Source organism: Ochotona curzoniae, unplaced genomic scaffold (genome assembly GCF_017591425.1).
Source record: "Ochotona curzoniae isolate NIBS_2020 unplaced genomic scaffold, NIBS_Ocur_1.0 contig_3622, whole genome shotgun sequence".
NCBI classification, from domain to species: Eukaryota; Metazoa; Chordata; class Mammalia; order Lagomorpha; family Ochotonidae; genus Ochotona; species Ochotona curzoniae.
This window is the reverse complement of record NW_024465926.1, coordinates 23,375,324-23,398,886: the sequence shown is the minus strand read 5'-3', so window position 1 is coordinate 23,398,886 and position 23,563 is coordinate 23,375,324. Positions and strand designations below refer to the sequence as shown.

Genomic DNA, 23,563 nt, shown 5'->3' with positions numbered 1-23,563 from the left:
GTGCTTCTGTTGAAGTGCATGCTCAGGTATAAAGCTGTGACTGAAAATCTGGGGTCTCTTCCACAGCGTGGTGACGGGACTTAATAACAGTATCTGCTTCAAAATTACTAAGAGTCAATGTTAATTAATGCATCTCCTCATGAAAAAATGTAAATACATCACATAATGGGTACGTTAATTGGTTTAATTTGACCATTCTGCAGTGTATACATGTGTCATATCAAAACAGCATGTTCCCAGAAGAAGTACAATTATTGTTTGTCAGGTAAAAATAACATCGAAGTAAGTTGGCTTCCGGTACAGTGTTGTGCCATTGACTTGACTTGTGTGTGCCAAGGCACCTTCAGTGTTACAGTGTCAGCCAGCATTCTGTTAAACTCTCTGTTGAAGAGATACCAACACAGTGAGCATAAGAGCAAATGGTACTATTATGAAAATATTATTGATCTTATGGATGTCATGCCAAACCCTTGCACTAGAGCAGTTAGGAAGATTTGAGTAGCTCAGGATTCAAAGGGAGGAATATCAATTCTGTGGGTTCTATTTTCAAGGCTCATTTCCTCTTTACCCTGAAATTTAGGCTGAGTGAGGCAAACTGGGGCAGAGGATCTCCTGTTCTGGGATTGCTTTAAGCCAGGGGTTAGGATTCCTGCGGTCTGAGTTTCTTTTGCGTGTAAAAGCACAAAAGATTTTTTTTGTTAACCTGCCTATGGTGATAATTAATGTTCAACTTAATCATCATGGTTGTGGTCTTGTGTTATTTTTCTTGTTAGAAAATTAAGGAATGACCAGGCGTGCAGTGGTCAGTTGTTTGGGAGATGACTTGTTTCTGCTACCGGAGCCCCTTTGGGGACATTTGTAAGGGAAGCCTTCCCTATAAAAGAACCTATTTTGAGCAACTTGCAACCACTCCTTTCAGTCAGTTGGCCTCATTAACAAGCCTTTGATTGTTCATTTGTTTGTTTGTTTGCTTGCTTGCTTATTTATTTAGATTTGGAAGGCAGTCTCTCTCTGCCCCTTGAATCGCTGTCAAACCTCCAAATAGCATCCTCCCTCCGCCCCTGCGGATGGAGCTGGACTAGAGGCAGCAATTAACTGCTCATGTAATAGAAGAATCCCAATTTTCCAGTTTCTTTTTTTAACTTCTTGTGTGGTTGGGGCACATCATTGAAACAATTATTACATTTACTCAGGAGTTTGTCTCTTCTATTAAAAAAAATTCCATCTAAGTGCCTTACGGTGAGGGGGAGGAGATTGTGTAACCAGAGTCTCCTCTTAACTGGTGTTTATTGTTCAAGAAGACTGATCCCTTTGTGTTTCGGCTTGGCACACAGAAACGGTTTTAATTTAACAGCCCAGCTCCTTTAATAGATCAATTCTCTATTGTGTTTTGAATTTGGTGCACTCCCAGTTCACTCTCTAAGCTGTGGACTTCTTTGGCAAAATTGGGGCGGGTTGGGGGGGTCAGAGGGCCGTAATCATTTTGGCCATGATTTATGATCTTATCTCAAGCTTCTTTTTATTTTTTTTAAAAGATTTATTTTATTATTTTTTTTTAATTGCAAAGTCAAATATACAGAGAGGAGAAGAGACAGAGAGGAAGATCTTCCATCCGATGATTCACTCCCCAAATGACCGCAGCAGCTGGAGCTATGCCGATCCAAAGCCGGGATCCAGGAATTTGTTCCTGGTCTCCCACGTGGGTGCAGGGGCCCAAGGCTTTGGGTCGTCCTCTACTGCCTTCCCAGGCCACAAGCAGGGAGCTGGATGGGAAGTGGGGTCGCTGGGATTAGAACTGACTCCCTTATGGGATCCTGGCTTGTTCAAGGAGAGGACGTTAGCTGCTAGGCCATGGTGCCAGGCCCTACCCCAAACTTCTGGTTAGGAAAAGCAAGTAGCATTTAAATGCTGTGTGTTTCAGCCATTGTCATCTAGTCCTTATGATGGTTCTTTCTTATAGCCGAAGTCTGTGCCCCTTCCTCTGCTTCTGTCCCTGTACCCAGTATTGCCAGTATATATCATCTGCACAGCTCTATCCACAAATTGGTCTGTCCGTTCCTCTCTCATAGTTCATTCTCGAATCAGTCATTGGACTCATTAAAACAAACGTGTCTCAGATTGTGCCACCTTTCCGTGCAAAGCCCTTCAGTGTTTCTGGACAGGATGAGACACTCTGGATCTAGATTCAGGTCTAACACATATTGCCACTCCTTGTCTCTCACCTAAGTCTTCCTGTGGTTTTGCCACTGTCCTGCAGGCTCTCTGGTCCTTTTTCAGTCCATGGAAATTCCTGAGCTTCTGGACCTGTGTCCTAGCTCTTCTTTCTGTCTGAAACACTCCCAAGGTCTTTCCTCTGCTTGTGGTCTCTTGTGATTTGTGTCCCACCTGAAGTGACACCTGCTCCATGTGGCTTCCCTGACTAGCCAAGCTCTTCCCACAGTGCATCACTATGTTTTATTTTCATTAAATTACTGAATACAATGTCAGGTGAGGTTTTGCTTTTAGAGGGTCTATATTTCAGTCGTGGCCCTGCCAGTTAAGTGACTCAGCGACTTGGGGTTCATTATTTAATTTTTCAGTATTTTCTTTCTCAATAAAATGGCAATAATCTATTTTCTTTGAGTTTTTTTCCTTGACAAAATGAAATTATTCCCCTGTTGTGGGAATTAAGTAAATTAATAATTATAATCATATAAAAGTTTGTTGGTGGTTATTTAAACATGTTATGAAAATGTTTCTTATTTCACTGTGTATTTATTTGGCTATTCTTTTGTCTCTCTTACCTAGAGATACATGCTTTATGAGCGAAGGAACCTGGTTTGTCCTCACAGTTGGACCTAGACCTAGTTGCAATTAGAACAGTAGCGCATGCTTTGCACTCACTAGATTTTTGTTGATCATTAAGATTTGAAGTATCATCCTTGTAAGGACTTATTCCAATATCCCACCCTGGACCCTGCGCCATTCCTTCTTCCTCACAGCTCACAGAATTCGCGCCAGTCCAGCCATCCACCAATCAGATGTAACCTGGCATTCCACCTGAGAATCCCACCCCCAATCTCCCAGCCCCTTCCCCAACCCCGCCCACTCACCAATCATCCCCAGGCATTCACCTGCTGGCACCAATCCCCTGGGGCCTTGACCTCAATCCCTTGTTCATGTTAGGGAGATTCTTGGGACAATTAAATGAGAGAACTTCTCAAAAGCATCTTGCAGTGTCTCCCATTTGACCCTTTTGAGAATCTGGTTTAAACAATGGATTCCTCTCCAGTGAAGTTTTCCATGGCACCCCAAGTTTTGCATTTAATTTTATGAGGTTCCTGAAAATTCTGAAACCCAGTTTAAAAACCTGCACCAAATCGAGGTTCTTAGGGCAAAAGCTTGGGCTTCTGTTTCTGTTTTGTTTTGTTTTCTTTCCTAAGATCTAGATGAGTGCTTGGCCTCCTGTAGTCTTTTAATAATGTTTATTGAATGAGGGAATTTAACTAATTTCTGGCTCCCTTAATTACTTTGAGCCGTCTATTTGATTTCCTTTGCCCCAGGACGTGTGGCAGTGCCAGCTTCATAACCTCGCCCGGGCATGCCAGTAGCTACCACACTGTGGCCGTAGACAGCCGAGCCTGTGGTTTTGCCCTAGGTGAACTGCAGTGGACGCATGAATGCTGGGAGAGTATTTTCAGTTACTAATACTGTGCAAGTTTTGTGAGCCAGCTGTTGAGGAATGATGCGTCAGAGTATTTGAGCATTGCACTGAGCATGACCATCATGGTGTGGGAGCTTTGCTAATGCGTCTTTGGCAGAATATAAAATCTTAGGTCTAGAAAGCCTTAAGCTGATTCATTTCATTTCTTCCAGATGGATGACGTGATCTGTCCAAGGCCACTCAACTGATAGTTAGTGGCTGAGTTCAGGATATCTAACTCTTCCCCTTGTTCCCCTAGTCGGCTGAATAATTCCTCAGCTTCTCTAGTTCCAGTAATTTCCACTGACTTTTGGGTGGTTTTAAAAAATGTTCCTGACACCATGCAGTCATTTTATTGCATCACTGTTTGAAAATGAAGTTGTTTATGTATAAATGGTTGTTCCTATCTCATCCTCCATCTTCCCAAAATATAAAGCCAAGAACCGGCATCTTGTCTGTCTTACTTCAGTCTGAATAGAGCCTTGGGCATAGTAGGTATGTGATCACTTCTGGTTGAATGAAGGGCTGAGTAGGAGTTGTAATAGTGTCAGAGAGCTGGGATTTTATCCCACCACTGTCAGTAGAATACCAAGCGTTGATTGAACCTGTTATATGGTGGACCACTGCTGTAGGCACAGAAATGAACAAGATACTGTGTTCAGCCTCAACAAGTCACAGTCTTAACTACAAATTTAGCAAATGCAGGAGCAGCAGACCCAGTTGGGTGCAGTAGAGTTAAATGTTTTAATCTGATTGCATGCCTCATTGCTTCCTATGCTTTTGACGCACATGCTTTGCTCACTTTAGTGTCTGATTTGAATGACATTTGAATTTAGGTTTTAGGTTCTGTAGATCAGTGGTCTCTGACCCTGGTTGTTCATCCCCTTACCTTGAGAATTTTAAAAAAACAAGTCAGTACAAAAATCCAGACCCTGCTCCTGGAGATGATGAATTGATAGATCTCAGGGGCCTTGAAAGCTGTAGTGAAAAGTAGTAACTCCACAAATGTTTTCATGAGCAGCCAGATACTAAGTGTGAGTCTGAAGACCTGGTCCTGGGCTTCTGTATTAACAGCATCTTCCTATCCTTTCCCAGGTGACTCTATAAAATCAAATGGTTTGTTTGCTGCTTGTACATGTACACTCTCAAGGTCAACATCAAAACATAATACCCAAACTGACCACATGCCCATTTGGCTTGCCTTGTGTCTTTTCACATGAAGGGGATTGGGGTTGACTGGTAATTGGATTCATCAGATAAATTGAGTATTTATTGCATATTTGGTGACTTGTAAAAGAGAATACTTTTTGTAGGTGGAATAAGAGATTTGTGGTTTTCCAGGCTCCCTCTTCCCTGATTTGGGGGACAGATAGCGAAGCATATCTCAGCAGACCTGAAACTAGGTGAGCTGTCAAGACGCAGGCAGTGATAGGTTCCTCTGGGTGGGACTCAGGGCATCCCACTAGCAAAAAGAAGAGGCGGCTTAAGTGATTCCACATTTGGGTTTTAGGTATTGTAATTGCTGAAGTGCTAAATTGGGTGTGACAAACGTTAACAGTCAATTGCCAAGTAGGTTTCATTACTAATCATTGAATAGATAAACTACGTTCCTTATGTTACGAAATAAACCAAAGACGAAAATATAGACTCTACAGGAATTAGAATTCAGATATTCCAGATGTGTTCACGTACATAAAAATGTTTCACTGTGCCAGTTAACTTTACTTGGTGTATTCTGTCAAGGTGATTATGTGTGTGTGGAGGTGCAGAGGGGGCAGAAGTGTGCGTGTGGTGGGGAGAAGAGGTTATGAGAAACTGTTAAAGTGGTTAGAACTGGGAAGCAAAGGTTTTTCTTATGGAAATGGTGAAAGATTGCTTTTGGACAACACTCTGCTTTAAATACTAGTGTTAGAGTTAAGTTTTTTTCTTGACATTTCTCATATATATATATACACACACACATATATACACAGACATATATACATATATATACACACATATATACATATGTAATATTATTAGTCATATGTATACAGACCAGGTTCTGTAGATTTCACTCATTGAAAACTTGATTGGCTTAATGGAACTTTTTGTTTTAAATAAAGGGATTTGAATCACAATTAAAACTAAGGCTCCACATCACTGTCTGGGGATGCAGGGACAAATCAGAGGGTGGAATTGGTGACACAGACAGGGATATTTGCCTATTTAGCTCACTACTTAATTTCAACATTCAGAACAATACCTTGTGCACAGTAGATATGAAATCACTATTGAATTAATGAACAAAGGAGGCTATCATAGCCTCTGCTTTCACGCAACTTAACATTCCAGAAGGAGAGACGGACAAGAAATAAGTACAAATAATTAAGTGGGATCAATGGCAGATGGTGACGAGGATAAGAGAGCTGTTTTTGATAGGATGGCTGAGATTGGGGCCAGTCTGGAACTGAATCGATGGGAAAGAGCAAGTTGTGTAAAGCTGGAGGAGCAAGTATTACTTGAGGAACTGATATGGGAAAGATGAATGATGCCAAGACTTGTTACATTGAGAAAAGATAGTCATGATAAGGAGTGTCAGTTTTCTTGTACATGCAGTGGGAGCTGGTTAACAAGGCAGAAGGGATTAAGCAGGAGAATGATATGCTTTGGTCTACTTTTATGTATTTATTTATTTATTTATTTTTAAAATTTTAAGTTGTTCTGATTGCTGCAGCGACTACAGAGTGGGCTATGGGACTGTGTAGGCAATAGATGATGGTGGCTTGCACCAGGAGATAGCAGTGAAGGTGGGGAAACGTGGGTAGATTTGGTGTTTTGTAATAGTAAAAGTTGCTTGGTGGTCTTACACACACATACACACACTTTTTTTTTTCTCTAAAACATTGACTTAGGAGATATAGGCCATAAACGAGAAAGAAATTCTCTTTTGAACTGTGGGGAAATAGAGAGCAGAGAGAGAGAGGTGTGTGCTGCTCAGGGCAGTCCACGGTGATGGCTCTGTGGCTTCAGGCACTTTGATGGCATCCGTGAGGCTTGATGGCAACACACCCTGTGTAGCTCTTTGCAGATCAGAGCAGAATGAAAACAAAATCAGAAACTTCAGCTCTGGCACTTGAATGAGGTAGATTTGGAAGGGATTATCACAAATCTAGCCCATGAGATCATGTGTTTTCTTACAAACACAAATATGTTATGCATTGAGGATTTCTAAATTATTATTCCAGATTCCTCTTGACTACTGTGAATTCAGTGATCCGTTTGGATAGCCCGTGTTACTATGAAGTTTTAATAGCTAACAGTCAGAAACAGATTTGGAAGAACATAAAAGCAAACTGAAATGCTAATCGCTGCTACTCTGAAACCATTAACTTTAGGCCGGTTATTCCTGAACTACCACCGTTGGAACCTAAGATGGCAGAGAGGCTTAGTGTGACTTGAGCACTTGCTGTTTAGAAACCTCATCCCAGTGGTAAAAATACACCTTTAACTTGGAGAGTAGGCACATTGGCATTGTAACCATCATGTGTCGAAGCGGGGTGCTCACCCACCCACAGCATCTCATCTGCGGCCAAAGGGACAAAGTCAGGAGAAAATGGCGATCGTGTTGAAAGAGGCAGAGCAGAATGCGGGTTCCTTATGATGGAAAATGCAGTTGATGTTTACTGACTTGATTTGATTTGGATAGTTAGAACCATGCCAGGGAAGGCCCCAGCTAGAGATCCTCTGCTATTCCTCATTTCACAGAAAAGGAAATTAACTTGTTGCTCAAGTTAAATTGATCAAGAATTAAGTTTTTCTAATTTTTTTTTTCTTTGTATGTGTGTGTTAGGTTATGGATAACTTGTGTTCTGGGGAAACCCAATTGTTTATTTAAAGCTTTAGTAAGAATAGCAAATTAATGGTATGTTGACAGGTGAGACTTTTTTCCTTATCCTCTCCCTTTTATCTCTGCTGCATGTCTGTTAGGTTTACCTAATCATACAAACATCTTTCATCAATAACGTCTCTCTAGCAGACTTGGTGGGTCAAATGAAATTATAGTTGAGTCAGGCTAATAAGTGTGAGCGGGAGGGCCAATGAGTCTCAACTCCATGACTAGTGATGGAGTTTCAGGGCAGTCAAGGTCACTTGAATTATTTGCTGCTGCTGGTTTGTGGGACAGCAGATCCAGCCTACTAGTGCGGGAACCTTCTCTTGCTGTCCCACTCGTGTTCTTCCTCCTTGTAGCCACAGGCTTGTGAGCATCCAGAAAGGCCATGCTCTGCTTCAGAGCAGCCGGATGGTGTGAAGATGAGCAAGAAGATGGAAAGAAGGCTGTGTGTCTTTTCTGTCAAGTGTTGGCTGTCAACTTTTACAAAGTGCGTGTCCTGAATTAGGAGTTCAAAGTCGTAGACTTCTGAATTTGAGAAATGATGATAGGTCTTCAGATTTAAAGGTTTGTAAATACTTTCAGCTTTCCGCTTTCTCTGTTCAGCCTCCTGTTCTCTTGTTAACCTCTTTGGCTGTGTGCTATTCTGTTTTTGATGTAAAATTCACCTTTTTCTTGCTCAGCCTCTTATCTCCACAGACCATGGTCTAGAGAAATCCTCCGGTTGCTGCATTGTTTTCCCTCCATCTGTACTGTGCTCCTTTAGTGTCATGGGAGTGGGCACCTGCCTCTTGAAGCCTCCATCCCGTGAGAGGAAGGAGACTTTGAGTATGTGTCCCTTATTTGTGCTTACTTAACCAACACTGTGTGTTCTATTAGTAAGTATGCAAATACATATATTTTACCATTCATGCATTTTGTATAAGCTAAGTGATGAATAAACTAATTAGATGTTCAACTTGATTTTGGAAACACAGTGTCTGAGTTTAAGACTGCAGTGCATTTGAAACATTGCAAAGTGATAAGAATTTTTTTTTCCAATTCTTATAGGAGTATTGTGTTTTGGCATAGCAAGGTAAGCTTCTGTTTGCAATACTGGTATCCCATATTGGACTGCCAGCTTGAGTCTGGGCTTCTGTTCTTCCAATCTAACTTCATGCTAATATGCCTGGGAAAGCAGCGAAGGAGGTCCAAGTGCATGGATCTGTGCCACCTTCGTGCAGGTCATGATTCCTGGCCTCATCTGGCCCTGAGCTCTGGCTTTTGTGACTGTCTGGGGAATAAACCCACAGAGGAAAGTTTTTCTTTCTTGCTCTGTTTCTCCCTGTCTCTGTTGCCTTGCCTTTCAGATATTTAAGACAGTTGAAAAAAAAATCTCCTAAAGGTGTGTGTCTTAAAAATTATTTCATGAACCCTGTCAAAATTGCTTACAAAAAGATGAGTAAATTGCTTACCTGTATATGCTCAGCTGCAAAAAGATGAGTCACCAAGATAACCTTCCAAGTACTTTGTGTACTGGGTTACAGCCTGAATTGAATCTGATGGGTGGGAGAGATACCCTGGAAATGGGACCATTGGCATCCCTGTGGGTGCAGTGTCACCAGCGGGGAGAGCTGTGACGGACTGCAGGATGAGTTCAGATGTGCAGAATGTTGAGATACACAGGCAAAAGCATTCCCCCTCTCTCCCTTCCCCTACTCCCTGTGTGCGCGCACGCGCGCGCACACACACACACACACACACACACACACACACACACACACACACACACACCCTCGGTTAGGGAGCTAGCTTGTTTTCCAAGATCAGCAAGTATTCCTTTCCTCTTTGGAGAGCTGTCGTGAAGAAGCTCTGTGGTTTTAACTTAATGCAAGTATTTCTCTGCATCCTCAGCCTAGAAAAAGCTTTACATTTGTTTTTGGAATTCGAGGAAAGTTTCCTAACTTTGAAGCTTGAGGACACTCTCGTGTCTGTTTAGGGAACCGTTCATATTTCTGCTACTCTGATTCCACGATGCCAGAAGCCCCTCCGTGATTGCTCACTGTGGAGAGCCGTATGTGGCCTTAAGATCAATCCAATTCAGAAATCGTGTCAGTTGCTTCTTAAACTGATTTCTTCCAGTTTTCAGTGTTTTTTTCTTTTTTCCTTTGTGACCTTCACGCACTGTTCATAATGTTTGGAATACTTTCTTTCCTTAAAATTGTGGTAAAATACACATAACATAAAAGCTGCCACTCTAACCACTAATTGTAATATTATTTGTGGAGTGTGATATAGCAGTACTTGTATCCAGTGTGTGCTGAGTAAACAGCTTAATCAGCATTTTGCCCCCTTTGGCATGCATTTAGGATGGGAGGGTTGGAGTTTTTGCCTGTTGCTCAGGTCAACAGCATTGACCAGGCACCTCCAGAACTTTCTTTGTCATTTCGTACTCAGCTGTGTCCATTGTGTAGTAAATCCTAATTCCCACAGTTCCCTACTTTCTGCCTCTGTTCGTTGGACTCTTCTAGATATCTCATGTAAATAGGAATATTCTGTCTTTTGGTGACTGCCTTGTTTCACTTAAAGTGATGTCTTCAGAATTCATCACTGCTGTAGCACATCAGCATTTATTCCATTTTAAGAATAAGTAAAATCCTGATGTTTTCCTTTATCCCTTTTCCCATCGATGAGCCCTTGGGTTACTTTCCGTTTCTGACTATTGTGAATAATTCCTCTATGAACCCGCATTCAAAGATACTTCCTTCGATCTCTGTTTTTTGCATTTCTTGAGTACAGAATCAAGAATGGGATTGCCAAATTATAGGGTTGTTCTGTTTTTATTTATTTTTTTTTTCATGTTGTTTTATTCCTTTTGTGAAATGGCTTGTTACCACAGTGGCTGTGCCATGTTATATTTCTGCCACAGGGTGCAGTGGTCCCAGTTTCTACATTATTTGTTTTCAGTTTTTTTTTTTTTCAGGTTTTTTCAGATGGTAACTATTCTAACTGGTGAGAGGTGTTATCCCTAGCATTTCTTACCACTCTCCCTTTCTTTGCCTAACTTAACCTTGTACTTGCTTGGTTCTTCTCTGGGATGTCTGTTTTTCTGGAAAAGCTTCCCCAGGAGCTGGCTCTGCTTGCCTAGGTGAGGCACTGATATGCCCATCTTGGTTTCTTTGTATCACAGGCCTTCCATTGGGTTGCAGTTTGCTGGTTTGATGTCTGACCCTTCTGTCCAGTGCTGTGTTCCTTGAATGGAAGTGCTGTGTCATGGTGACTGTTGTCTCCTCGGTACCTGGCTGGCCTTGATGGGGAATGGCCTGTGCTACTTCAGGTTTCAGTAAATATCTGTGTGATTTGTGGTCTAGGCTTTGTAGGCAAGATTTGTGAATTAATTTTTTCGCTTTACAGTCTTGAACCGGGGATTTTGTGTCTAAATTTTGGTTTTTTACTTCTGTAAAGTGGGACTTTTGATAATTTGCCTCATTCCTGGTAGAATTTTTGTAAAGATCAGACGGTAGCAGAGAAGAAGCTGTCTCCCACAGTCAATCAATGTGAATGAAATGAAGGAGGAGAAGAAGCAAGGGACTAGAACTCAGACATTTTAGTCTGGCTGGTGATGACATTAACTTAACATTAAAAACCAGGAGAGGCCGATCTAAGAAAGCCAGGAAAGGAAAATGTTGACTTTGATTTTGATCTTATTGAATCTCAGGTTCAGGTGGGGACTTTCATGTTGTAATATCCTGGAGACAGTTTTAAATATAGGTTTAGGCTAGAGAAGAGGATTTGAGAGTTATCTGTAATGAACTCATTTTAAGAAGATGAGATTGCCTAAAGGAAGAATGTTTTTAGAGTGAGAGTGGAGGGAGCGTAGGCAATGTCTGTATTAAAGGGCAGAGGAGGAAGAAAGATCTGAAATCTGAAGTAGAGAATGAGAATGGAACCTAGAGTAGAGTAATAAAAAAGGAGGAAAATGTATAAAAACCATAGGCACAGGGGATTTTTCAGAACAAGATGCAGATAACTTTGCCCAGTGCCTCCCCGGTGACTGAGAAGGGGATGCTGGGATTCGGCAGGTGGGAATCTGCCATTAGCCTTGGGAAGAATTGAGAATGGTGGTGTAGAACCAGATGCTGGTACCTACTGGGGCAAAAGTGGCAGTAGGAGTTGTGGGAATTTACCTTAAACTTCTCTTCAAGGAATGCAGTAGGAAAAGAAAGGATGCAGATAAACTGAAGCAGTGCCAGTTAAGTACCATGTTCAAGTCCCCACACCTCCTAAGTGGCGGGGGCGTGGTTTAAATCAGTAAGTTCTAGTTCTGGAATTTGTGCTGATGGAGCCTACTTACATAGACGTTTAGTATCTGCAGTTAAAATCTAAGTAACACAGGAGCAAGCTTGGTCCTCTGTTTATTATGCTTCTATTGGGCATTTTGTACCTAAGAGAATTAGAAAAGAACCCGTGTGATGGTTTTAAGCCGTGGCGTATTTGCAGAAGGGTAATTCCTTGTTCTTTTTTTTTTTTAATCAGATAACCAATAGTGGTAATTTATCATTAATGATGTAATTGGAAGAGGAAGGTTGAGAACATAAAGTGCATATTTGAAATACGAATAAATATCTGCGGATGTAGTTAGAGAGATTGAGGCAATGCTTCTCTCTGAAGAAATTGACTTAACAAACAGTTGATGCCCCAGAATCCTGGGAATCAATCAATGAAAACAAAAAGGTATCTACTATGAATTATAAATCTCCAAATAAATGTTTATTAAGTAAGTTATTCTTTCAGGTATGCTTGTGGAAATTTTTTTACTGCTGCTATAAAAAACTTAACAGTTTGGTGTAGTTGCATGACCAGCTAAGAGGTTTTTATTATTACTGTTCAGATAACAGACATGTATAATTCAGTTGTGCTTACACGAGGGGAAGTATTTAATATCTGATTATGCAGCGCTTGCTTTGGACACAGCAGAGAGCCAGAGAGGGACAATGGAGAGCGGAGGATTATTAAATGGGCACTCGCCGAGGTCACTTGCTGCAGACCTGACTGTGACATGGCTTCCCCATGGCAGATTGTTTGATCAGTGCTTACTGGTTAAAGCTTTGTAAAATTACACAGAAAAATGAGATCTTGGCTGGTCCCACTGCAATTACTTACGATTGGGTTGCTAGCGGCCAAGTGCTAAGTTTGATCACACTAATGCTAAACTGACCACAACTCGTGACTCTGAGAATTCTGTCCTCCGGTCTTTGAGTAAAGTTTCATCAATTCTTATCAGCGAAGAATTGGAAGTTTTACATATATACATCTGGGGTCCAGTGCAATAGTCTAATGGCTAAAATCTTGCCTTGCATGTACCAGGATCCCACATGGGCACTGGTTTGTATCCCAGCTGCCCTACTTCCCATCCAGCTGCCTGTTTGTTGCCTGGGAAAGTAGTAGAGGATGGCCCAAAGCCTTGGGACTCTGCACCCATGTGGGTGGCCTAGAAGAAGCTCCTGGCTCCTGGCTTGGGACAGGCTTAGATCCAGCCATTGCAGCAACTTGGGGAGTGAACCAGTGGATAGATCTTTCTGTCTGTATTGCTCTCTGTAAATCTGACTTTCCAATTAAAATAATTAATAAATCCTTTAAAAAGATACATCTGATAGCATTGACAGACATGAGACTATTCAACATTTCTTCTTATTGAAGATATACTATCCATCATGTACATTCACGTTGTTGTGTCCATTCTTTTATTTTTAACCAATTTATTTCTTTGTTTTTTAATTGAACTTCTTTGTCGTGTATGGTTAGATATTACATTAAAAATCCGATCTGATAGTCTCTGCTTTTTAACTGAATTGCTTTGATTGTTTAAATGTTTCTATTTAATTTAGTGATTTGTGTTTTATTCTGTCTTTAAAATCTATTTCTGTTTTTTTGAGATTGTCTTTTTATAATTCTACCTTTTTCTCTTTGTTGGCCTATTACCTATAACCCTGTTTTGTTACCTCATGTTTGTTTTAAGATTTTTAGAATTTGGGCCCGGCGCGGTGGCGCAAGTGGTTAAAGGTCCTCGCCTTGCACGCCCGGGATCCCATATGGGCGCCGGTTCTAGTCCCGGCGGCCCCGCTTCCCTTCCAGCTCCCTGCCTGTGGCCTGGGAAAGCAGTCGAGGACGGCCCAACTCTTTGGGAACCTGCACCCGCGTGGGAGACCCGGAAGAGGCTCCTGGCTTCGGATCGGCATAGTATCGACCCGTTGCGCTCACTTGGGGAGTGAATCATCGGACGGAAGATCTTCCTCTCTGTCTCTCCTCTCTGTATATCCGCCTTTCCAATGAAAAAATAATAAAAATAAATCTTTAAAAAAAAAAAAAAAGATTTTTAGAATTTATCTTTTTGTTTAATTTTTTTTTTATGATTTATTTTTATTGGAAAGGCGGATTTACAGAGAGGACACACAGAAATATCTTCGATCCCCTGGTTCACTCCCCAAGTGGTCCTAATGGCTGGAGCTGAACCAGTCTGAAGCCAGGAGCTTCTTCCAGTTCTCCCACATGTATGCAGGGTCCTGAGGCTTTGGGCTGTCCTCTGCTGCTTTGCAAGTCACAAGCATGGAGCTGGATGGGATGTGGAGCAGCCGAAACTTGAACTGACACACATATGTGATCCTAGTGCATGCAAGACGAAGATTGAGCCACTGAGCCATTATGATGGGCCTGATTTGTCTTTATCTTAACCAGATGTTCCTTGAATTAGCATTATTGCACCTCATCTATAGCACAAGAATATTAGAACAGTATACTTACATTTCTTCTAGTGGTTATGCTGTTATTGTCATACATTTTACCTTTACATATTTTATAAACTCTACAATATAATATTTTTACTCTAGTTTTCTAAACGTGTAAATTGTGGAGAGTAAAGTCTTTTGTATTTTTCATGTGGTTACTGTTTCTTATGGTTTACATTCCTTTATGTAAGTTCAGATTTGTATCTAGTGTTATTTTCCTCCTGATTGAAGGTCTGTTAGTATTGAATTCTTTCTGCATTTATGCATCTGAAAGTGTTTATTTTGCTGTTGTTTTTGAAAGGTATTATGGCATTTCTCCATCATTTTCTAGCATTGTTCTTTTCACAGGATTTGTTATTCATCTCATGGTATTAATCCTGGATAGATAGTATGTCTTTTCATTGCTTTCAAAATTTTCTCTTTTTCTTTGCTTTGAACTAACTTTCATTTTGGTGTGCGTTGGTGTTGTTTTCATCACTTTTTTGTGTCTTAGATTCTTTGAACATCTTGCATCTGTGAGCTTCTGTATTTTTTTTTTCAATCAAAATTGGAAAATATTTGACCCTGTTTTGTTTTACTCACAGTCTCCTCTCCTTGGTGATCCCAGTTATCTTGTTTAGCTGCTGGAAGTCACCCTACAACTCAACGGTGCTCTGTTAGTTTTTTCCTGTCATTTTTCTCTCTTTTGTTTAGCTAACTTCCCTTGTTGTCTCTGGAGTCATTCTTCCTTTTTTATGATGACAAATTGGAATCCTCTACAGTGTGTCTTTCATCTCAGACACTGAGATTTTCCTTTTTGAAAGCCTGTTTAATTTCGTTCTTTTTTGCTTTGTGCCTTTCCCCCAAGTTGTAGAACTTGCGAATGACAAAAGTTGTTGTAATCCCTGTTTTAATGTGTTGCTCCACTGATTCTGTCATCTGTGCCATTTGGGGGCTGGTTTAATTTATTGCTGTTTCTCTTCATTATCAGTCATGCTGTCTTGCTCTGTAGTCTACTTTTACCTTCCAAGCCTTGTAGTTTTTGATTGACAAAATATTATAAATTTTAATATGTGCATGCTCTTTGTTTGTTCTTTGTTCTTGAAGTATTCCAGAACTTTGTTAGGAACTCATTTTTAGTTACTTGGGGACAGTTTGATCCTTTCAGATCTTACTTTGAAGCTTTCTTGGGAAGGAACAGAATGGGGATATTGAGTCAGAGGTTGGCTTTGCCCCACTCAGATCTCTGAGCAGTCTTTCTGCTTCCTTGTGTCTTAGGAGATTTCGTAATATGCCTGGACTTTTGGTTTGCCACAGTAGAGGATTGTTATTGAAAGCAGAACAAGAGATGCTAAATCAGAATAGCCAAGATATCTTTTTGAATGCTTTGTCTTGCCATTAAAGCTATCAGGACTTAGGGTTTAAGAGTAGTGGTTGAAAGTTGGATAAAAATGAAATAGATTTTAATTGGAAAATTGAAAAAAAAAAACTGTGCTGACTAGGTTATATGCAAAGTAAAAATTAAATAGTTGTGGGAAGATGTGATTACTCTTGTCCTTCTGGATGGGGTAGCTGAGTATCCTAGTCGTGGCCTTATCAATAGTACTTGGGAATTGCGAATGTGAGTTTTGTGACTCTGTCATGGCCAGCAGACAATCTCTCATGTTCTCACTTCCTATCTTGGGATGGGCCTTCGTTTCTTCACCTGCGCTAAAATTTTATGATTTTGTTATATTAAAACTAGGGTGATTTAATAGAGGCATCTATCTGTCGAACAACCTTGACTGAAGTTCATGCAGACAGATAAACATCCAGCTTCATCAAGCAGAATTAGTCCAGGACCTAAGGTATAATCTAATAGGCGCATGTCGGTTCCTTTCTAGATGGTTTGTAATCTAGTCTTGAGAAATTTGTATGTGAATTTCAAGCTTTTCTTGCTTCAAAATACCCCCCCCTTTTTCTGTTTTTCCATAAAATCCTTGAAATTCTTTCAGTAAATGGTCCTTTTCCAAACAAATTAATAAAAGTGACAACAAATGGTTGTCAACTGAAGCTTTTTTTGTGCTACATAATATTCCTCAATGTTCTTATGTGTTTTTTTATTTGAGCCTCACAGGAAGACAGGAAGGTAGTCAGACTGTGTTTGTGGTGGAGTAGACCTTGGGACTCAAACTTTGGCCCCTTAGCTTATCATTTGTTGTACAGACAATCCCCTCCCTCCGCTAGAGTGCTATTTGCCTAATATCTTCATAGTTTACAATTGACAAGATGTCCTAATAATTATGATTGATTTTATTTTCATCTTCCAAACCTTGTGATAAACCGTTTTTACTAATGAAGAAATTAAAGTTGATCCGGGGGGAAGCGTGTATACAACATCTAGAAAGTAATGGAGTCTGCACTCCAAATTCTACTGTCTCCACTAAGTTGTATTTATTTTTGACATGAAAATAAGACAGGCAATGCTGGGCTTATTGAAATGGTTGATATTTTGCCCCCATTCTGATTAAATATAAATACATGTGCACCTGTGGAAGTTTCATTATTCTGCTTTTGGTCGAACTATTTCATACTGATCTTTGTGATGGTCGCCTGGGTATGCCTTCCTCACACTCACACACTGCTTAAGGATGTGTCTGTGTTTCTACTTCCTGTTGGAAACCCTCAATGATCATGCTGATTTTTCACATGGTCATTGATTACCTTCATATGTGACTGTAGTTTGAAAAGACACAGATAACAAAGTGAAATTGGGATTGAACCTAGCACACTCAGATATCATGTAAAATGTGTTATGGGCAGATGACAGATGAATGCCGACTAGTGTGTTCAAGTGGCACATGTGTGGAGGCTGGAGATGCAGGAGCAGGGAGATGCAATCCAGTTAGTCTTTCTAAATAATTGCTGCAAGATTTTCAAACCGGATCTCAACTTGGTAACATACATGAGCTCAAATGTAGCTTGACTTTCTTTTAAAATTGATTTATTTATTTGAAAGTCACAGTTACAAAGACAGGGAGAGAGACGGAGGGAGAGACATCTTTCATCTGCTAGTCTCTCCTAAATGGCTGCCACAGCTTGTGCTGGGCAAGGTAGAAGTGAGAAATCAGGATCTTTAACCAGGTGGCAGGGCCCCAGGCACTTGGGATATCTTCTGTTGCTTTCCCAAGCCATTAGAAGGGAGCAGGAGTGGAAGTGGAATGCCTGAGACAAAAACTAGTCTCCCTATGGGAAGCCAGGGTCACAGCTCATGGCTTATCCCACTATGCCACAATACTGGCAGCACAGCTTAACTTCTGGTGGTGAATAGGCAGCTCAGGGACTGGAATAAAGTTCCTGATACCAGCTTGCGTTCTTGGTTGTTTTTCACTTGTAAAATATTTCAGATAAGGTCATGTCCTTTTCCCTGGCTGGAGCTATGGAACTGGACGGTGGCTGGCATGGAGGGGTCTCGGTGTGCTCCTCCTTCCAGACGTGAGAGCTACCGCTCTGCCCTCTGTCCAGCTTTCAGTGTGACATTTGTGAGCAGCTTGGTGGATCTGACACCCATGTGACAGCAAGGAAGTGTGCGAGCAGAGCCGTTTGCTGCAGGACCCAGCAGTGTGCGTTTGCTGCACATCAGGCCGAGCAGCAGCAGTTAGCTAGATCTGACAGTCACCTGTGAGCTCCTTCTGCCTGCAGTGCAGAGTGTCTTCTGAGGATGTGTGTGTTTACCCACTGGTTGACATTTCACAGGATGGAATTCTCTGAGCCAGTTTCCACACCTTCCTCCGGATTCACTCTTCAGCGTGCTGCTCTGCGATGGCTTTCTAAAGCAGAAGCCCATAGTTGTATCTTTTCTCTCTTCTTGTGGAACTCCATATTAAGAAGTAATAAGTAATATATTTAAACCTAAGTATTTATGTAGCTCAAATAGCAAAATAATATATGATTAGATGTTTTCAGTATTACTGCTCTGGCCCTGCACTTGTCTAGTCTTTTGTCACCTCTCCTTGTGACCATTGGTGAAAGAAGGCTGAAATGAAAGGAGATAATGCCAGAGCAGGTTATTTACTATATAAAGAAAGTGGCCATTGGAGTAGATGTGGGCTGGCATCCAGTTTGTGTTTACCAAGCCATCCTCTATCAAGTGGAGTTCCATTGGGCCAGATCAAAGAGGACCATTTCCCGATTCTTACACAAGTGGCTTACCAGCTGATAATATCCTTGAATGATGTATTTTGTTGCAGTTTCATCTGAAAACCTGCTGTTTCTGCCATTGTTATTGTTTCCTTACATATCATGTATCTCTTGTTTGCTTATGTGTTTCTCTACCTGTGTACATACCCACTTATGCCATTTTGTATCATGTCCAGGCAAATTCCATGTAGGCTTGAATGATAAAGATCGTTCATTCTTGGAAAAAAAAGCCTCAGAAGGAAGAAGCCACCTTATATGTGTTTGATGTTGTGTAAGGTGCTTTGTAGTATAGGATTGAATTTAAGTTACTTTATTTGGGTTCTTTGGGAACGCTAGCTTCTTGAAATGACGTTAGACAGTGCTAGCTGTGGATGCTTGAGAAGTGTTACTTCATAAACTGTAAATAAAATAAACCAAGGATGAATAATACAGACTTAGTAATCATTGTGGTGATGAAAGATCATTTTGAAAAAGAAATACTCTTAAGTGAATATGATCATAAGTGCATAATTACATGATGAATCAGTATTCCAAATATCCTAATGTGCAAATAGATGCTTGAGACAAGGTTTATATTTCCAGTCATAGTATTATAGTAGGGTTTGAAAACTACTGCATCTCAAGCAGATCATACATATAAGGTTTGTTCTGGAAAACCGTATTGGATGACTCCAAGGGGACTGAATAAGTCCCTGATGTCAAAAATATATGACAAAAATTAAATCATACTCAATCTAGGAGTGAATGCAGTCACTATTTCAAAATGTTTCATGTAAAGTTCATTAAAAATATGTGCATTAGGAATTTATAATTTATAAATTATAATTTATAATTGACATTTGGCTGATTTCTGTGTCTAAAAGCTTATGTATTCAAGCTAAGTGAGTTTTGTGTTTTCTTATTAGGAGAACGAGATGCTGCTTTCTGTTTGGGTCATTTTATACTCAGTCTGTCATTGTTATTTCTCTTCGCAGAAGTTGCGGCTTCTTGAAGAGCTTGAAGACACTTGGCTCCCTTATGTGACCCCTAAAGATGATGAATTCTACCAACAGGTGAGACGCTATAATGGTTTCGTCAGCTTTTAGTGATGTGCTCTGATTTCGCTGTTCTGTCTGAGAAGGCTGCGCACAGGCGGGTCACTCCATGTCTGCTCATCACCTACAGAGCTTACAGATTTCCTCTCACTCTGTATTTTGTTGTGAGCTTAGTGCTCCAGCACGTAGGACTTGTTCTATTTCCTCACACTTTTTGGCTTCAGTTCATGGTGATTTTTAAAAAATTATTTCATTTTATTTGAATATGGGAGAGGGAGAAACTAGCAGAGAGAGATCATTCATCTGCTGATTCACTCCCCAAATGCCTGTGATAGTCAGGGCTTGGCCATACCAAAATCAGGAGCCTGGAATCCATCCATTTCTCCCCCATGGATGGAAGGGAATCAAGAGCTTTACCCATGACCCTTCATCTCCCAGAGTATGCATTAGCAGGAAACTAGGTTGGAAGTGGAGTAACTGGGACTTGAACCAGGCACTCTGATGTGGGATGCAGGTGTGGGATGCAGGTGATGCAGGTGAGTTAACTTCTGCATCAAACGATCTTCTCTACTCAATGCTATTTCTAATGTATAGAACCAGCCATCCTTTGTTCCTTCTGCCAATTTGGAAGGTCAGTTAGGCATCACCCTCTTTGTGAAAATTTCCCCAGTTCTCCGTACCTACAGCCAAGTTGCTTCCACTCTATCCTTCGGTATTACACCTTGTAACTAACTCTATTGCATCACTCTTCACTTGGTATTGTAATTCTGTGACTCTGTCCCTGAATTGGCACTTTTTCAATTGAAATGACAAAAATTCAAAATAAACTCTTTTTGATCAAAAATTGGGAATTTGTTGATTTGATTTAGATGTTTAGGAGGACATGTATGAATCTAACCCTTCAAAAGATATCATTGTGTTACTCCTTTTCTCTCTCTCTGTCTCTCTCTCTCTCTCTTTGGCTTAGCTCTGTAGGACTTCATACTAAGTAGGCTCTCACCTGACAGCCTGAGGGACCTTTAACATCTGGGATTTTAGAAGAAGCTTAGTGAGATCTTTTTTCAGTGGTTCCATCACATTTTGCTGGGAATGATCATGGTCTTGTTTGAGCCACTTGCCTGACGTGCAACCAGTCATTGATTCAGAAGAGTGGGATACTCCTGTTTGCCTGGCCTAGGCCACGTACTCTGTCTTGGGGTTGGATTGAATGCATCATTCCTGCCCATACAATACAGTCTATGTGTCAGACATGACTGACTCTCCCAAAGCGAGATTGGACTCCTTTTCACAATGAGGAAGGATTAGGCAAAGTTGGCAGGCAAAAGAGAATGAATCCTTACCTATTTTTCCCTGCTGGCACTTGGGATGTAGGAATTAGGCCGTGGTATCTCTTTGTCTCATGCCTCCTTAGATAGCAGACTCTCAGTAACCAAGGAAGGAAGAGAAGAAAAAAAGTTACTCATCTAGAATCCAGGTCCCCTAGTTCATTATCATTTCTAGAACATTGATTTTCATCCCCTACCTCATTGGATCTTTGCTCTTTGACCTGATGAGTCCTCTAATGGATATTCCCGAGTTTTTCTTTGCTCCTCACAATCCTTGACACTGCAGTGCTTTTCAGAGCAAGATAGAAATCTAAGCATATCTTCCCCCTGCTTGACGTCCCACAGCGACTGTTCATCATCCATTACCGTGTCTTCCCCCTGGGTACCCGGACTGGATATGTGCAGTTTCTTAGACTAGCTTTGCAGTTTCCTGTTTGGGGCTTTCCTCCCGTCCCCCGAAGCCTCTGTTGTCATGCCTCACACTCCTTAGCTGGCTCTTCGTTCAACTTCTGTGTTCAGAATCACTCACATGGCGTCGTCTGCACAATGCTTCCCTCACACCCAGTTCAGAGCGTAGGCTCAGCTCCCTTGTTGTACTTGGTCGATGTCCTTACTAGCATTCATCTTCCTTGATTATAATGGTTTTCCTATAAGCCAATTTCCCCTCATCCTCTGCATGTTGTTCAGTGCCTGGAACCTAGCAAGCACTTAGTTTGCTTGTTTGAATGAATGAGCAGCTTTTGCATATGCTAAAAACACATTTATATAATTATGAGTTTAGTATGATTTGATCCTTGCTTTTGCTCACAGAGATGCTTCCCCAGGGAGGTAGTATTTGGAAAGATGTGCAGGATGTATACAGAATTATGGCCTGGGGTATGCTCCTTTTAGCTTTCCTGGTTTTTCAGTGATCTGCAGTGACTGCATTGTTTTAGAGTCAAGGAAAATAAAAAATTTTTTTTTCAAGGGTGAAATAAGTTAGCCCACAAAGTTTGGTTGGTTCTGAAATGCTTGCTAATATTTTCATAGGTAAAAGCCTTTCTGGTATGGTTACATGCACAGTTACAAAGCAGCTGTTGAGCCATTTCAGCTTTTGGATTGTGAAAGTAGTACATGAAGAATTAAATACAAAAGGTTATCAGCCTGCTGCGCTCTGAACCAGCCATCCAGCGAGGGACAAAAGGAAACCTAAATGCAAACAGAACAGCGTTCAAGGCTTCGCTTTTATTTTTCCCAGATCCATAATAAACTCTGTTATCAATATCTAATCATGTTAAATACACCTTATCATAAGGCTTAGTGTTTCAATAAAACCTTGCTGAAAAGAAAATGTGTAGTGAAAATACTATAAAATGAAAAACATAGTTATTCATTTGAAAGGTGGACAGAGACAGACAGACAGAGAGACGGGTTAGACAAGTAGATAGAGTGAATTTTCATCCACTGGTTCTCCACAGTAGCTGAGGCTGGGAATTCAATCCAGGATTCCTATGTAGGTGGCAGGACCCCAACTAATTGAGCCATTCCTACTGCCCCCCAGGTTGTGCAGTAGCAGGCAGGTGGCATCAGAACTGGGACTCACAGCCAGGTCCGCTGATACTGAATATGGGTGTCCTAACTGATGGCTTAACCACAAGGCTGAATGCCTGCCCCATGAAAATACTTTTAATGACATGAATACATGCTCTAATTCCAACTGCCTACACAGCGACTCTACCTGGAAGTCTTACAGGTACATCTGACTCAGTGTGATGTGTGCTACTGAGTTAAATAAATATTATTACTTAAACAAATGTATGTAGCTCCCTCACTCTGTGCCAGGCAAGCTCTCAGTCATTAGAGAAGACGTTGTAAAAACAGCAACAAAAGACTCCTGCCTACTTAGAGCTTAGTTTTTGCAGAGTGGGTGGTGTGGGAATACCTAGACCTTGTAGAGGCATAGGATGAAGCCATGTAGATACTTGTGGGAAGAATGATCTGGGCCAGGGAGCAACAAAGCCTCCGAGGTGGGTTTGAAAGGAAAAGTACCCGAGGCTAGCATCTGGCATGGAGGGAGAGGTGGGGAGAACAGAGGCGGTGAGATCCGAGAACGATAGGCCCAGTTCTACAAGAACATGCAGTCTGAGGTCAGAATGTTGGTGGTTAACCTGGAGATGAGGAGGTGTGTGTAGGTTTGAAACACATGTGGGACAGGGTGTGGCTTAGATTTCAATGCAGACCCACTTCCCAAGGCTGCCCTGTTCATTCTTTTCTCTAGTCCCAACTCGCCCCACCCCTGTCCTGATCTCCAGATGTTGCTATCCTTGGTTCCTCCCTGTTGCTCCTGCCCCCGCCTTTTGTCACCTATTCAGCCATTCTCAGGTTGTTTTGTCTTTTCCAGTCCCACAGATGCCATCACAGATCAGGTTCCCATTTGTTGTCTTCCACCTACACGGTTGTAGCATTCACCTAGTTGATGTTCTGGTGTGTTCCCTAGTTGCCATCCGAAGTGTGTTCCCATGAGCCGGTCTGACTTGTACCTTCTTATTTAACATATCTTGTTGAGTCTCTGTTGCTGCCCAAGTGAAGTTCAAATTCCTTGGCCTACTTCCCGTAAGGCTGTTGACTGACCACATGACCCAGCCTACTTCTGTTATCTGCACTTTGCCTCATGTGGCATCGCCCTTAACCTCCTCTCCTACAAAGTGTCCCTTGCCAGTTCCTTTCTCTACTCACGGGGATTTTTCTTA

The 23,563-nt window shown here is 41.3% G+C and overlaps 1 protein-coding gene across 2 annotated transcripts in view; it reads left to right on the top strand.

Annotated features, from left to right (window-relative positions):
* Positions 1-23,563, top strand: part of FTO (FTO alpha-ketoglutarate dependent dioxygenase) — a 372,891-nt gene that overhangs the window by 75,843 nt on the left and 273,485 nt on the right. Inside the window, exons 1-2 of one of the 2 annotated variants that reach the window (XM_040982699.1) lie at positions 12,313-12,522; positions 19,445-19,527. In XM_040982699.1, the coding sequence (XP_040838633.1) occupies positions 12,483-12,522; positions 19,445-19,527 (123 nt within the window). In that variant the 5' untranslated portion in view covers positions 12,313-12,482. Of the gene's footprint in view, positions 1-12,312; positions 12,523-19,444; positions 19,528-23,563 lie in introns of those variants that run through there. The other variant, XM_040982698.1, reaches the window with a different exon arrangement.